Raw genomic sequence first — 17027 nt, forward strand, 5'->3', positions numbered from 1 at the left:
TAAGCAGAGAAACAATCATTCGTTTCCATATATGGACTCACTGACTACCAACCTATTTACCCAAGCAAAGGCCCATTGGATACTGGCTCGGACCTCCTTATAACGAACCCAGATATAACAAAATATCCGTTATAACGAAGTAAATTAAGAATAGCCCTGCAATAGATATAGTGTTAGGAATATACCTTTTAACAAATTTTCTGATATAAAAAATATATTTTGCTGTAAGATGCACTTTTGTTAAAATGAAATATGAGTGTACCCATAGATGGGGACCCACTGACCACTGACCGATTTGTCTTTGTCCACAAATGGGCACCCATTCACTACTAACACAATTATCCATACTAACACAATTATCCATAGACAGGAACCCACTTGCTGCCAACCCGCACACCCGACACAAAGCCCTTTCACTGTCAACCCACTTATTCACAAACAACCAGCTGACTGCTAATCCATCAACCCACAAAGAAGGACCGATTCACTACTGACCCATCTGAATTCACTTCTTATGAACAGAGACCCATTCACTACTATCCCACTTATCACGAACAGGGGCCCATTCGCTGCCAACCCACACACCCGACAAAGCCCTTTCACTGAAACCGCCTTATTCACAAACATTCAATTGCCTACCAATTCATCAGCCCACAAAGAAGGACCCATTCACTACTGACCCATCTGACCACAGATGGGGACCATTCACTACGGATCCACTTCCCTATGAACACCCGTTCACTACCTAACAACCCAATCCCCAAAAGCCAGGATGGACACATTCACTCCAATATTTAGACACCATTTGGACGCATTGACTGCCAATTCATTAACCTAAAAACGGAGCCCCATTGAGTAGCAACCCCTTCACCTAAAGACAAGAACCCACTCAATACTTACCCATTCAACCACAAACGGGGACCCCCTAATCCCCTACTGACCTGCATTGGTGAGTAGCAGGGCTTTGAGGGCAAGAAACTCCTCTCGCGAAATGGTGAGAGCCTCGAGCCGCTTCACCAGGTGAGCAGTGTGCAGGAAGAGCTCCTCGGCACGGCACTCGGATGCTTGCCGCTCGTCTATAATCAGGTCCGAGGCAAACATTAGCCGCACGGGCGGGCTCAGGTGGCATGACCTGCGAAAGCATCACTATTACCACCATTTGAAGGCTTTTGCAGTGGCACCAATCTGTGCATATGCGATTTGTGCGAGAACACTACCATAACAGAAGAAACTGCTGTATTCTACGCATTCGTTTCGGCTATCTGGCACCGTACCAACCTTAAACCCAGTTAATGTTTACATTTTCGGCAAGGCAACCCTGCAAAAGAAACCTGCAAGGAGGAAAAGGGCTTACCAAAACAAAATACTGTTATACGCTCATTATTTGATGAAGCTAAGAGGAAACCTGAAGAAGCCTTTAAGAAACCATTGCAGTTAAAAGAAGCAAAAAAAAAGGCTTTTCTTTGACAGACAAGCTTTCCTTCTGAAAACTAATATCGGCTGGCTTTGCAAACTTGTGCTAGAAATGGGTAGCTGACGATTCTCGACTTTTCTTTCTCAGCAACATCATGACGCGATTCTCACCCATGAATAGTGCTGCCATGATGAAAAGCACACTGAAACAACCACCACAATGGCTTTTGTGAACGAACCTAATAGTTGCACTAAAATTTTAACACCACCGGCAGCTGTCACAGTGAAAGTGTATTCGACAACGCTGAGATGAACATGTGGTATCGTGGAGCGGTGACTTACGCCTTATTCTTTGCCATCCTTATCAACCACCAGTCGCAGCTGGCTGATTTTGGTGATAACGCAGACGAACAATCGCTCTGACCAATGACCACACTGGCCAAACGTCCAAAGAGTCATAAGCACTGGCACCGGAAAAGGCATTGCTCTGTGATTGCACCCAGCCTCTGCATGCAAAAAACTATGAACTGAGCAACTGAGCTTCAGCTTTGAATTGTCTGTGGCTCAGAAGCAAGCCAGTAGCAAAAGCAGGGAAATCTCATTGCCACTACTATCAGGCAATAGTGGCCCCCATACTTAATAAACAGCGGCAGTTTCTGGTGGTGCCAACGTGTGTTTTAGACTTCATCGACGTATTTTCATGTTCTGAAAAAGCATGAAGATGTTTGAGATTGCCTTTACTGCACGGTATTAAACACCTGAGCCTGGCATTGCATCGTTGTAGTGGGAATTTCGTTAGAGCGGTATTCGTTGTAGCGGGGTCTGACTATATCTGCAAAGGTGCCCTCTGCAGTTATACATGGAACTTTTAATTGTTTTACCCTATTGTTCCACCATCGAAAGCAACTCAACTATTTGCAAACAGACATCGTTTATTGAATTTTAACATAGCAACAGAGTGGCTTCGTTACCATCTTACCTGTAAGCCAATGCCAGGGAGAGGATCTCGGCCCAGGTGGTTTGTAAAAGGCGCATTTGGTCATTGAGCGTCAGGTCGGTGAAGCCTGGTTCCATGGTTGGGAAGATGAAAAAAATTAAAACAAATAAAACTTAATCAACAAGGTTTTTGTTGTTAAACTGTTAACCGATAAGCACTGGAAACAACCCGTAATAAGCATAGCAAGCTCTATTGAGAGAAGTAGTGCACTTACTGTATTTACTCGATTATACCGCGCCCTCGATTGTAACGCGCACCCGATTTCCACCGCGAAAAAAAAAAAAAGTAAGACATCGATTGCAACGCACACCCATTTTTCTCGCTGGCCCGCACGATCACACCACTAGAAAAAATGAGTCCTTTCGGGAGCGTCTTCCATTTAAATATGAAGTACGGGCGAAGCTTGTGCCCATCTGACGTGTAACAGAGCATTGCCGTCACTGTAGTTTTACCGTGGACCGATGTCAGCACGCGAACTTGCTTCACCCCCTTCTTCTCGACGGTTGTGGTGCCAGGCATGTCGAAGTAAAGAGGCGTCTGATCGGCATTCCCGATTTGCGCAAGCAGGTAGCCGTTGTTGCGCCACAAGTTTAGAACGAACCTCTGAGAACTGTGAAGCTTTTCATCGTACTCCTCCGCAAAACTTTTCGCATATGCATGTTCCCCTTCGGAGGGAAAAGCCTTTTCTCTTCATAAAGTTAGTTAGCCAGCACCTGCTCGCTTTAAACTGGCTCCGCATTAGACCTTTTTCTAAGACTAATTGCATAGCCTGCACTTGGAGCAGTTCTGTGGTCACGGGCCGCTGTGCCGCTCGCTGCTCCAGCACATACTCGCCGAGCAGCTCTTTAATTTGCGGAAACCGACCCTGCTGTGGTCCACTGAAGCCTTTGCGTGAAGCTTTGCTGTCGACAATCTTCTGCTTTTGTTTCCGCCAGTCCCGCACGCACGTTTCGGGAACTCCGAACGACCGCGATGCGGCCCGATTTCCGTCCGTTCCTGCACACGCGATGACTTTTCTTTTAAAAGCGGCATCGTGGTGCACTCGAGTTTTTGGAGTCGGCCCTTACACGCCGTCGATGCTAATGCACTACTAGATGACGAACTCCTCAGCACACGTACGAAGTGCCGCACATGGGAAACACATAGGCAGAAATGGCTGAAGCGCCATGCCGACGCACGTAGGGGGCGGCCATTTTGGCTTTGCCGATGGCAATAGACTGACCGTAATTTTTTTGTTCGTACTCGATTCTAACGCGCATGCGATTTATGAACTGGCTTAACCGGAAAAAAGGTGCGCGTTAGATTCGAGTAATTACGGTATATCCTTGTCACATGAATAGTCTTTAAGTACGATGGCCGTTAAATCTAACAGCTGTTGTACCTAGTCACACGACAACCCTAACTTTAGTTAATATGCTAACGACCTCTTATAAACAGAAGTAGGCAACCCCTGTTAGTGCCGTAAACTGGCAACATAGCGGCCCTCATGTCGAAAACGAGCAGCTTGGCTCCCAGCGAAATATCCAGCCAAAAGCGAGTCAACTGGACTGTTGCGACGACGGAGGCATTGATACGTATTTGGGAAGATTATGTGTCTAAATCATGTATATAAGCACTGCCACGGAAAGCTTGCTATTTCATTTAGGCCTCCACTTTCATGACGTGTCTTAATAACTACCGCGTCGTTTCGAACGCGTAGCTATGTGTTGGGAAGGAATCGTTCTTGCGCAGAAAGGCTGAACTCTTAAACTTGTGCAATCATTTGCTACTAATGCCACTATCATCAGACCTAACGAAAGCTAAAACTGGGTTCGTTACAAGCATACAAATTTGTTCATGCTGCAAACGTGTGGCAGTGCCTGTCTGGTTTATCAGCTTAAACACACACAGAGGGGAACACTGTTGACTTAACTACGTTAATCAAAGTAAACACTGTTAATTTAGCTTTCTACCTTTAACAGTCAACAGTGGAGCACTGTTGAAGACATTAATTTGTGGGGTTTAACACCCCAAAACCAGCATATGATTATGAGAGACGCCGTAGTGGAGGGCTCCGGAAATTTCGACCACCTAGGGTTCTTTAACGTGCATTCAAGTCTGAGCACACCGGCCTACAACACTTTCCCCTCCATCGAAAATTCAGCCGCCGCAGCCGAGATTCGATCCCGCGACCTGTGGGTCAGCAGCTGAGTACCTTAGCCGCTAGACCAATGCGGCGGCGCCACTGTTGAAGACAGAAAAATAATTTAAACAAAATGAAGCTAATGCTGAATAACCTGAGTGGTACCTGTGTGAGTAGTGCAAGCCACAAAAACATAGTGGTGATCACTAGGCTTGTGGAAATAATGAATTTCAGGTTCAAAGCAAGTAATGATTTTGGTCAAATAGCTTTGAAGCAAATGCTAACAGTACACATTGCCTATTATACATAAAAATGAGCATATTTATCATGACCTAACAAACCGCAACAATATCTTTTTTTAATAGAAACAATGTCTGTGCGAATACCATTTTTTTGGTCCAAAGAAGTGAAAACAACTTTGAATAGGGTTATAAATGATGACAGAGAAGGCAAGGACTGGGGCTGATGAGTTGTTTGTGCCTGTAAAAAATCTCGGAATTTCGTTCCACAATCGTCGAACAAGATTTATTTATGCAGACGGCAAAATAGTAGCAGAATAGTAACAGAACTTGACTTTCAGTAGAACGCAAGTTTACCAGTAAAATGCATCAAGTTTCAAAATTTACTATACTTTGAACATATAAGCTAGTATAACAAGCTCTTTAACATAAAAGATGAAAAATCGATGCAACGGTAATGTTTATCCTGACAAGGTGTTTTCATTGCTTTGCACTCCTTCACTGCAGTGAAACCACCTTTAGAAGGGGTAACATACAAACTAATTTACATTAATCAGTTCATTTCAATCTTTGAAATTTGTAATAATTTAATGGGGTACCGACACAAATACTTTGGCCTCGCGTTTTTCTGCTGCAATGCGTTGCTGGGGGCTTCTCAGTCAAGACACAACACATTGTTTGCTGCAACACATGACAGATAATTAATTACAGGCCCCTCATCACTATCAATCAGTTCCAATTTCGGTTTGAGAGAGTTCCAAAAACTGGGTGCAACTGTTGCCACCTAGCATGTGCAGCTCTTGATCACGTCACCACACAAAACTGTGACGCACTTCCGCACGGTCCACATAAGAATTACTTTCGAATAGGAAATGGAACTGGAATGTGGGCAAACAAAACTTTCTAAGCATGCGCCACGGCCACGCACTCGCAACCAGCCGCCGAGAAATATAGACTTCGGGAACTAACGCGGCAACAAAAAAAAAAGGCGGCTATGACGTCATCATAACTTGTTTTGTTGGCCGCAGCGTGGTGAGGTGAGGGAAGTAGGGGGTCACCGCGGGGTCACCTCCGAGGGTGTCTATAGCGCTACGGAGTCGGTCGCTCACGCAAACTTCAAAACTAATTTAAAGTTCCTTCCAAGCTATATTCGCTGTTGATATTTTGCAGATGATATATGAATATTCACGAGAATCGGCCCCAAAATTTAGTGTCAGTACATCTTTAACTTCGAATCAAAGTGAATTCAAATACTGTAATATTTGTTCGAATATGCAAAGCATTCGAAGCATTTGAATATTAATATAAATTATTTGAATTAATAGTGATAAATTTTCCTTGCTGTAACAGTTCAATATTTTGTAGAGTCCAAGTTTGAATCTTATTCCTATTAGGATGCTTCGGAGTTAGCCGAGACTACCTGCTTACTTCATATCTGTCAAATTGGATGAAACACACACTATAGAAAAAAAATATATTTAGCATATTAGTAAATTGCAAGTTCATACTGAAGACGCCATGCTTCCCAAGAGAAGACAGTTAGTAAGAAAGAAAATGCAGGTGATGATGCCACCTTCAGCACCGTGATGTCAGCGTTCTTGACAGCATCTACTAGCTCATATGCCTAATCAATAGAAATGAAGTACCTTATCCTAAAAAAAAAAAAGACTAACTAAGCAACCCAAGTTTAGGATAAAGTTTATTGAGCCAATGCCGCCAAAATATGAAAAATACAGTTTGGAATCAATGACATCGCCTGTGAAGATTTCGGCGAAAAATTGTGAAGTGAAACTTTGACCCTGATATTCTCCTTGACGGTGAAATTAAAGTCATTGGAGTTTTCGGAGAGCTACCAATAAATTTAACCAGAGTGACTGTTTTACTTTAGTGTTCTTTTAAAGAAAATTTTGCGTTAGATGCAACGTGATAGAAGGTGCACCAACTGAGCGATAGCCTCACCAGGTATCTGCTTGGCCCAGCTGATGGTGGCCACAAGTTCCCGGTCCACGAGTTCGCTGAGCACGCTGACCGTCGTGTAGTGGCTTTCCAGTGAAGGCGATGACGACCCGTTAGTCATTGCCAGCAGCGGCTCCGGCTCACAGTGCACCAGCGCCGAGATTATCACATTGTCTGCATGTGCAGAAAAAAAAAAAAAAAAAGAAGAAGGTGGGTGGAGGTGGCCGCAATTCATGAGACTTTGGAGGGAAACGTGTGCAGCTCGCAGAAGCTGTGTAAGGCTGCCCTAACATGTGGCCAACCTATGTAATGAGTGAGATCTTAACATAGCCTCAGTTAGGAATGATTCAATTAGTATTATCCTTATTAGTGCGAACAATTAATTATCCAATTAGCGAGTAGAAATTACCAAGGACTTAATTAGCATGGCTCAAATTATGTTGGCTTTTATTACAATGCCCTTAACAACCAAGGTCCTATCTTAATTCCTGTCTGTTTCTCTGCCTGCTTCCCTTCTTCCTCTCCATTTCCTTTCTTTGTCTTCTATTTATCTGTTTTGTGATTGTTTCTTGTTTTCTAGCTGGCGTCAGCCACATTGGATTTTTTTTTAATAAACCGTTCTCTTCGTGTCACTTAAATGCTGCATTTGCTGAATTACAACAAGAATCTTGTACTCGTGGCGTGACCCTCTCTGTCCATAAAACATACCTGTAAAAAAAGATGCATTTTCGCCTGCATTCGTACTACCAAGCTGCCCGATTTTACGAACATTTTCATGGTCCCTTTAGGGTGCGGAAAATCAGACATCGACTGTAATACGTCATCAAGGCTGGATGTAGGCGTATAGGCCTGTACCACCTTGATCTTCTATCTCTTATTAAGTTTAATTACGATACCTGCCACCCTTTCATTAATGCTATAGTATTCCTCTACATTACCAGCTATACTTCTGTGGATAAGGAGCCGCACCCCCAAGTCCCTTCTGTCAGCCAAGCCAGGATAGCAAAGAACATGCCTATTCTGTAGCGCTGTATAGGCTTCATCTGTCCTCCTAACCTCACTGAGCCCTATTACATCTCATTTAACACCCTTTGATTTTTCTAATAGCACAGCTAGATTTGCCTCACCAGATAAGGTTCTAGCGTTAAACATTGCCAAGTTCAGACTCCCGTGGCAACCTGCTAGACCCAGAGATTCTTAGCACCTTCCACTGCGTCGCAGGTCTGACCCACGTTTCGGAAAGAAGCTTCGTAGCCACTGGATACTGAGGGCGGAGGGTTAATTCGCGTATCCATTTGGGAGGTAGTGGCCAGATACTGCACCAAGGTGGCCAATCCTTCTCTAGTAAGGGAGTGCACCCCAGGCTTCTTAATGCAATTCCATTATCATGCGGATCACTTTTTTTTTAATCCAGTGGAGATTGCACAGCACTGTGTTTTGAACCATGCACCGTTTGCATGCGAGGCTGACACTCTAACCACTATGCCATTGTTGCAAAATGTGCAATAACAATCCTAATTTCTCAAATGTACGTCATTTAGAGCAAGCTGTCTTTATAGTCAGCGCTAAGTTGAAAAGTAAAAGTGTATGCTGGATCAGTTATTGCATTGTACGCCTTAGGTGGAGCATATTTTTTTTCACAAGAAGGGTGTAAACAGCTCCTCTTGTGTCTTCCCTCCAAGGAGTTTCACGATCATGGCAAGTACAACCACACGATACAAGCATACAATAAAACCAGCTATTGCAAAATAGTTTGATAGATTAGCAACCTGCTATGATAGACACGAGGAGAAAAACGCTGAAACTGCACACCAGAACAGGAGCACCGCAATGCAGAAACACGAGTGGCAGAAACACAAGTGGCAGAGACAAGCTTTCGAAGCGTATGTACCGATTTCGCCTGAGCCAACTCAGAACTCCGATATTGAAGAAAGTGACTCTAATTTGGGACCTCAATGGGCAAAGGCGTGTTTCAACATAGGAATGCACGTGATTGTTGCAATTTTCATGTCCACGGACATGACATTGGATGGGCGCATTATTCTAAAGAAATGGCAACAAAATGTCGCGTTTGCTATGATTAAAGACGTGCCATTCACATCCTTACTAAACAGTGTTGGCGTATTTAAGCAGCACGCTGAAACCTCTTGGCCAGTCGCACTTTTCTCGGTCCCTGTCGTAGTATGCTACCCTGTACAACAGTTTTTTTCTGCTCATGCTTTGCTTTGCTGCATGGCACGACTGTTGTGGTAAAGCTTAGCTACTCAAATTCGTCAGTAGGAATCAAACGTTTACTGCATGAGCTGTACATACTTGAAGATGTCTTGCTGAATTTAGCTAGGTTCCTTTCAACTACACAAGGAATTCCAACTGACCTTCGAGAGAGACCTTCTTGGGGGCGAGTGCCTGGACGTGGTAGGGGCCTTCCGTGCTTCGCCGGTACTTCTGGCGGCCGCCACGAACCCTGTCTAACCGGACCCCTGCAAAAAACGGGCAAAACGAGGAGGTTCACAACCCTAACGACAAAAAAAAAAAAAAAAAAAAAAAACAATGGCCACAATAAACTGGCCCAATACTACACACAGTGAATCTGCAACAGGCTTCTGTGATAATTTTCATCAGAGTAAGGGTTTTAAGATGGATGCATGCTGTTCACATACTAGCAGGTATTAAGTCTGCACGCCAAGCTACATTTCCGGGCAAAAGCCTCCGTAAGCCTGCATAAACTTTTTCTTCGACTTCCATTGATAGACAGAAAGAAATGAATCATCATGGCACCGGTCAATCGTAGCAGCAGAAAATGCGAGCATGCTCTCATGTCTCAGCAATAACATGGTTGCCAGAAGGTAAGGGCAGATACAGTAGACTATCGCTAAACGTTACCTGAAGGGACTAAAAACGTGTTCCGTTTAACAGAAGTTCCACTTACAGAAATATGAGCAGGAGTGCAGAATTCAGGTACGAAACCAATCATATCAGACTCAGTTGTTCCATTTAAACAACAGTTTCGTTTAAGAGATTTTAATCAATTGAGAGTCTACAGAACTTTCTTGACTCTGAATTTAATGCTGTAGCAAGACATTGTTGAATACTTCGTTTCTTGTTATTACCCCACATATTTTTCATGAAATACTGGGTTTCTTAAGCAAACACAATTACGAAAATCTTCCATCACTTTGCAGACAGGCATTGTGCAGAAAAAGAAGAAAAAAAAAAAGTTTGAAACTTCTACACGGTGATTTGAACCATAGTTTCGGTGCATGCATGAATCAAAACAGCCATCTTTTGCTCCTGCTACGGCTACGGGCACTAAAAGCGGTACAAACGCCGCCCAAGAGGCGGCAAGGCCAAAACCGTGAAAAGTGGTCACGCAAAAACTCAAGGCCTTCCGAGCAACAATGTAAGAAAAGGAAAATATGAGCAAAAAAAAAGCAAAGCTCGGGAGACGAGAGCGAGACGCATCGCAGCAGCTGAGCTGTCCAAACCACCCCCGGCCAAGCGGTTAGATGCACGGCCGGGGAGGTCCCACACGACAAAGAGGTACGGGTCGGCATTCTGTTTGCGGAACCAACGACCGACCGAAAACAGGTCCCTGGCACCCTGCCAAGCCCCAACCCTTTGCAGCCTCGGAGACGAGAGCGAGCGAAGTCATTTCTGCAAAGAGAGCCAAAACCCTTCACAACGACCCCTTCTTGAGCTGATGCCACACGCTGCAGCCTGCAGCCGGATTGAGTGGAGGAAAGGCTTTGAAGACCCATCGGCCCCGCTCCAAATGGCAGTAGCAGCTGCCGCAGAGCTAAGCCCTTCCCACCTCTCGCGCGTGGAAGGTACTATATATTCGTACAAACTCCCCCAAGGCCCTGCCACCGCTGCTGCTTTTCAAGGTGGCAGTCTCTGAACGCCCCGATGTGGACAAGCTGGTGCTTCTAAGTCTGTGACCTGGGGTATTAGCAAATCTCTGATGGGGCAGCTCTGTGGCCCCGAAGGCAGTCTATTTTTTACAAACACTTCAAATTCCTGCACAGCTTTTTTAAAAAGCACACGGAATAGTTCTTTCTAGGTCACTGCGGGACTCATGTTCTGTTGAGGCATCAGAGTTAGTGTCTTTGAGATGCTGAGATTTACTTTTTCTGACATGAAGACTACGTTTATGATGTGGACAAAGACAAAATAGACGTGCAGAGAGCCTATATATGTCTTGTCATTCATCATTCTCAATTGCTTGAAAGCTCGGGTTCCTCTATGTTTTGCAAATTAGAAAAGGTATGTTGATAAGACTGAGATAAAATGTGAGCAATATCGAATCTTCGGATAACACTTGGCTGACTCTATATTGCCTTCCTCTTCCATCATTCCCGTTGAGGCCTCCCCATTCCCCCCATGCTGTTCGCACCTTGCCGTGTTTGTGCGTTGCAGTGTTTGCTCCTTGCCGTGTTTGAGCGTTTCCATGTTTCGATTCATTTCAGTCTCTAGAGTATGCATTGCTTTGCAGTTGTGTTTCAGATTTTGCATTACCAAACAATGACTTATTTTTCAAACATTTAAAACAAACATGTTTTTCTACTGAAAGTATGCGTCATCTATATATGGAAATAAGAATATTGTATTGAGTGAGAAACACTACATGTATCGTCTACTGTGATGCCAGGTGCATCTGTCAATGAGAGTGATCTTAATTAATGGCTGCAATACATTTCTGGCGTTGCTGTAAAGGCAAATAAGCGGAATGACTTTACGTCCACTCCACTTCATCATCATTTTGCAGCCAAGCTGGCCATGCCTTGGCAAGATGTGCTTATCAAACAAACATGCCACTGGTATGGGCTGCTCTGTGCAGAGACGACGCTCTGCTAAAACTGTTAAAATAAACATGTAAAGTAGCAACTGCATCTGCAACGAAGAGACCTAGTGTGCTTTGGTCGGTTTCAACTACAAAGGCACTGCTTGAGTGATTTGGGCTGCACCCCAGTAGACACACTGAAAAAGGTACTTTTGTCGGCACATTATTGCAGCAGAACAGAGCTATTGGACATAGAATTAGAGTAAAACTGTAGGAAAAAAAAAATCACTGACAGATAATGCAATTCAATTAGAGCCCGTACTTCCCGTCATTACCATGATATACTTGAAGGACTGCAGTGCAGATTCCCCACTAGGTTTCACTGTATGAAACTCAATGGCCCTTCACAATTACCTTCAACTTATTCTACTTGTGTGAACTGGTGTTATTTAGTGCCAAACAACTTCTTCATTTCGTTGCTCCGCCAGACCCTTCGCCGTCCTTGGCTATGTTTTCGATTTCTTAGTATCCGCTTCATAGCTATGACTGACGGTTTAGCTTCATGCCTTACCTAAGCTGCCCAAGTCCACTTTCATGTCAGCTAGAATGCTGAATATCCTTGTTTTTCCCCTAATAATAGCTGAATGCCGACTGTGCCCATTTGATCTCTATTGTTACCTCAACGTAAAATAGCATCACCTAATGATGCTATATTCTTTAAAAATACCCTTTCTAAAATAGTAACTGCTGTGCCTTTCTTGGCTTTATATGAACGCTTCCACTTTCTCACATTATAATATTAGAAAATAAACGACAAGATTGGTTTTGTTACATGTCCATCGCAGTACTTCACATAAGCATTTTGGTTCGATAACTTTTTGCCTTTGCAGCCAGAAAAAAAAAAGAGCACCTGCGAGAGCAGATGCTATGTATGAACCGAGCTGAATACGACTCAAGGTCCACTCGTCTTTCACACAATGTACAATAGAATGTCAGGTGGTGCCTCTCGGACACCCCTGCTGCCAATAACAAGGAAAGGCACGGTGCCGAAATCACACTTTGTAGAAAGCACCTGCTTGGCCACGCGACGACATCAGAGCTTACCTCAAGTTATTGCAGTACAGCAAATGTCAGAAGGGCTCGGAGGCTAAGAAGCATACCAGGCCTTTTTTTTTCTTTCAGACAAGAAGCAACCTTTCAGCCAGCATTTTTTAAAATGTGAAAAAACATTTTTAGGTTAAACATTAAAAAGAAGCCAGAGTTTCCCCGCGAGCGTGAAGCAATGAATGCAATAGCGAGAAATTGGAATGTCACGTGAAGATTAACGAGCGGCTCGACACTTGCAACATCCCACCGAAGCGCAATGAAGGACGCATAGGTATACCCAGGATAAGCGTGAATTATCACAGTTGTTATGTATTTACATTTCAGCAACAAGCTGCAAGTGTTAACGATGCAGAACCCGACACTCTTGGATATTTCTTTTAAAGTGCGGCGAGCGGAATGACCCCTCTGTGTCCTGTCTCGCACGGGGCGGCAACTGATGACGAGCGACACTCTTGTCGGCCCGTTGAATCCAGCGACATTCCATTTCGACAATGTCACATCATCTGCGAAACCAGGAGCGTGTGGGAAGCACAGCAACGAGCATACTTGGGAGTGGCTGCGAAAGGGTTTTTCACCAAGTGACTTTAGGAAAACTCGACTCAGGTGAAAACTTCAAATGTGAACGAACAGTGAGAAAAACCGGAGGCGAGACTTGGGAATAAAGACGTCCACGCGGGAAGCCTACATTACTGCCTTAATGTGCATACGGACAAGTGCGACCTTCAATATAAGAGAGTCCCCACCCACCTTCCTTGAGCATGCCCATCTTGAGGCACTTCTGAAACCGGCAAGCTTGGCATGCCTTGCGCCGTCGCTTGTTGATCTCGCAGTCGCTTGACGCGGGACATGTGTACTCGATGTTGCCTGCAGGAAGGAGCAGGGAAAAATTGATGAGAAAGCGAAGCTACTTTTCACGAAACAACAATAACACATAATTGGGAAATACTACAAAGCTGGCCTCACTACATTGCACATGGTACCAATGTACACTCAAACCTCAATATGACAAACTAGGACATCACGAATTATCGGTTATAACAAAGCAAATGAAAAAATGCTCTTTTCATAAATAGTGCTACAAATAAATGCTTATGACGAGTTTTTCGATATAACATTTATTTTTATGCCAGATGTGACTTTTATAATGAAGCTTTAGTGTATTAAAAAGTACCAAGCACAGCCTGGTATGTGGCGCGACGTAATATGCAGCATATGGTTTAGGTAATATGTTTTAAACCTGATACGGTATAAAGTTTACGTAATATGTACACGCAGTTCAGTTAAACCTAAATATAACAAACAAGGGCAAACAAATAGTCAGTTTAATGAATTACTGGTTGTGATGGGGTAAATGAGCAGGCCCACCATTTACACAGTGTAACAATTACAGATTTATAACTAATTCCCATATATAATGAAGCTATTTTCACGTCCAATCGACTTCGTTACAATAATGCTAGGCTGCACCCGGTTTTGCATACTGCATACTATTGTGCAGCAAAAAAGTGAAGACCAAACTTTCATGAAATTTTGGTCCGAGCCGGAACGCAACTGTGGCGTCAAAAATATCAAGATATATCCTCAAATTTGGGATCCCTTGGTTCAAGAAGAGTTCTCAAACTTGCTGCTATAGTTGGAAGCTGAAAATGTTAACCAAACCAACCCACTGTGCACATAGTGTTCATAGTAGCCACCTTAAAGTGGCTATGAACACTATTGCCTGAGTAACCAGAGAAAAATCAGCAATTATGCTCGTAAAACAGACACCAGAAATACACAAGCCACACAACCGAAAAATACCACCACAGACTCTGTTTACCACTGTAAATCACCGCTGTAGGCTTCGTGCTCAGACAGGCAGAGCAGGTGCCAAGATGCGTGCAAGATTAGCAAGGCACCACAGCTTCGCATGGGAGACGAGCCGTGACACGAGCCAAGGCCGGCCGCTCCCGAGAGAAAAACGGAATGCACACGACTCTGGCCCCGATCCAGCCATTTCGTATGTTTCCCCCGTGCAACAACAAATTAAAACAACCCTTTTCTTATGCTGTCGTCGGTCTGCAGTGCTGAGCGACATTCGCATGACAAAAGCTGCACAGGATAAAACAACCCTCTCTTTATGGATAAATTATTGCCTCATGATTGTGAAAACAGTGGCCACAGTGCGTTTCTTGCACTACTGAGCAAAGCACAGCATACTGCGTGCCGATAGCTCATCTGTGCGTATGTTGAATATCATTTGACGCACTGATGTTGAATATCTAGCCGCAAGAGCATCTATAAACTGCCGCTGTAATAGCACGTAGGACAGTTATGCAAAACATACTAAAGGAACACGAGAAGGTCACCCAAGAATTTGTGGTTTTCAGCAAAAAATTGAAGTAGCGGGCCTTTCATAATGTCTATCTATATGAAAAGTGGGCTCTAAAAAAATAATATTCCAATTCAAAACAGGCCCTAGAAGCTGCCGGCTATCTAAACACCTGATGCCAGCAACTTCCATTTTGCCATGGCGTCTGTGACGTTATGCACTGCGCGGAGCCAAGCCATCGTCTTCTACTAGAGGGTCAGCCACTGTAAATCCTCCGATTTCAGCGGCAAGCTCAAGAAAGCCAACAATATTTCGATTTCACATGTGGCTGACCCCCAAAAAATATTGTTGGCTGGAAAGCAGACGCTCGCACAGCAAGCTGCTTGTCACGACACGGCGTGCAAGTGTGCCAGTGCTGCCAAACTCTCAGGCCACCTGTGTGTTTATAAAGATGTTCAGTTATAAATTAAGCGCTTGATAAAATGTGCTGAAGTTTCACCAGCTTATTTGCGAATGCAAAATAATTGACCCACATAACAGGGATTATGATCTAAAATTCATTGTCATGGCCCCTTTAACAAAGTCGCGCATTCAGAAGTTGTAGCGTGCAGTAGTCTTGGAGCTCTCTGACCATTGATGTTTTCTGTCGGTATACTCAAATAATAGTAATATCATTAATAATATAAGTACTACTGCTACTACTACTACTAATAGTAATAATAAAACTTGTAATATCTGTAGTTCTCGATAAAGCGTCTCAAGATGAAAGCAACTGTGCTGTGCACTTGCTTTGGCACTGTACTGAAGTCCACTGCACCAGAATACTATACGTGCATCTAGTTTCACATAACGCCAAATCAATTTATCTCATCACTCCAGTTCAACAACAAAATTGATGAAATCGGCTGTCCACCGGTGGTGGGCAGAGCATCAGAACAAGATAAACTCCCGATCTCTTCCGTCACACCACTTACCCTGGATAGTCCGCTTGAAGAACGCCTTGCAGGCCTCACACGAGGCCACCCCGTAGTGGTAGCCTGATGCCACATCCCCGCAGACGAGACAGAGCCGCCGCGGCGAGTTTCCTCCGCCTCCGCCGCCGCCACTGTGGTGGTTGCTGTTGTTGTGGTGGTGCCCCGACGAGCCCCGCGTAGAGTGGCCGCCGCCTGCTTGGAAGAAAGAAGCAGTTGAAGAAGCTGGTTACCATACGAAAAAAAACTATGTGTGTACCATCCATCCTTCCCATGGTGGCCGAACAATCACAGCGCCAGAGTCCACTTTAGTCAATTTGAGGAAACTCTTATGGTGCAAACGAGTCATACTCACTAGAGCCATGGCTGGTAACTGGTGGGGAGGAAGGCGCCTGGTGCTTGATGCTGGTGGTGGAGGAGCAGGAGAACTCGCGAGGGCTCAGCGGTGGCGACAGGCTAGGCGAATGGCACTGCAGCTTGCGGGGAGCCGCATCGCCCGGTGACAGCGAGGACGAGGACGAGTACATGGTCAGCTCGTACGGCTCGTCCTCCTGCTTCACCAGCCCAGAGGACGCCATCTAGGAGCCTGCACACACAACCAGAGAAACACACTCGCTTGAAAAATGTCGTGTGTGGTACATAATAAAGCTATCATCACCAGCAAAAAGCACAGCTCCCCCGGCACGGGGCGCATGGAGGGAAAAAAGAAGTCTTAGGAGGGAGTATTGCGGGACACTCTCGATGCACAGCCATAAAAAAATAAAAACATCTTGAAATAAAAACATCTTGGTGGGGGGATTTCTGGCAAGATCATGGAGCACAAGGAGAGAGCGGCGTCACAGGAGGTTGTCTTTTAGACACTAGACTCGCAAGCTGTTAATTTAGGTATAAACAGCATGAAAGACAAAAGACCATGCAGAGAAGGACACATACAGCATACATATGCCTGGACTTTCTTCTTTCGCACCATTTTACTTCAATATGTCGTACCAATATGCCCAAAAAACCACTTCAGTTTTTCCCATGAGCCTCATGGCTCATGGGAAAAGTTTTTCCCATGATCCCATGAGCAAGCATTAAAGTGATACAGGAGCATGATGAACTGTGAACGCCAGGATTTAGAGGCTTCAG

At 44.4% G+C, this 17027-nt stretch overlaps 1 protein-coding gene across 3 annotated transcripts in view; it reads right to left on the minus strand.

Moving 5' to 3' along the window:
* The window catches only part of ERR (estrogen-related receptor), a 133700-nt gene that overhangs the window by 14168 nt on the left and 102505 nt on the right, over nucleotides 1–17027 (minus strand). For 2 of the 3 annotated variants that reach the window (XM_075871799.1, XM_075871800.1), the window contains 7 exons: nucleotides 16252–16482; nucleotides 15900–16094; nucleotides 13362–13478; nucleotides 9103–9207; nucleotides 6731–6901; nucleotides 2393–2477; nucleotides 942–1132 (listed from right to left, as the gene is read on the minus strand). In XM_075871799.1, the coding sequence (XP_075727914.1) occupies nucleotides 942–1132; nucleotides 2393–2477; nucleotides 6731–6901; nucleotides 9103–9207; nucleotides 13362–13478; nucleotides 15900–16094; nucleotides 16252–16474 (1087 nt within the window). In that variant the 5' untranslated portion in view covers nucleotides 16475–16482. The remainder of the gene's footprint in view (nucleotides 1–941; nucleotides 1133–2392; nucleotides 2478–6730; nucleotides 6902–9102; nucleotides 9208–13361; nucleotides 13479–15899; nucleotides 16095–16251; nucleotides 16483–17027) is intronic. The other variant, XM_037416669.2, reaches the window with a different exon arrangement.

The sequence above is a fragment of the Rhipicephalus microplus genome, chromosome 8, assembly GCF_043290135.1.
Source record: "Rhipicephalus microplus isolate Deutch F79 chromosome 8, USDA_Rmic, whole genome shotgun sequence".
In the NCBI taxonomy this organism is placed as follows: Eukaryota; Metazoa; Arthropoda; class Arachnida; order Ixodida; family Ixodidae; genus Rhipicephalus; species Rhipicephalus microplus.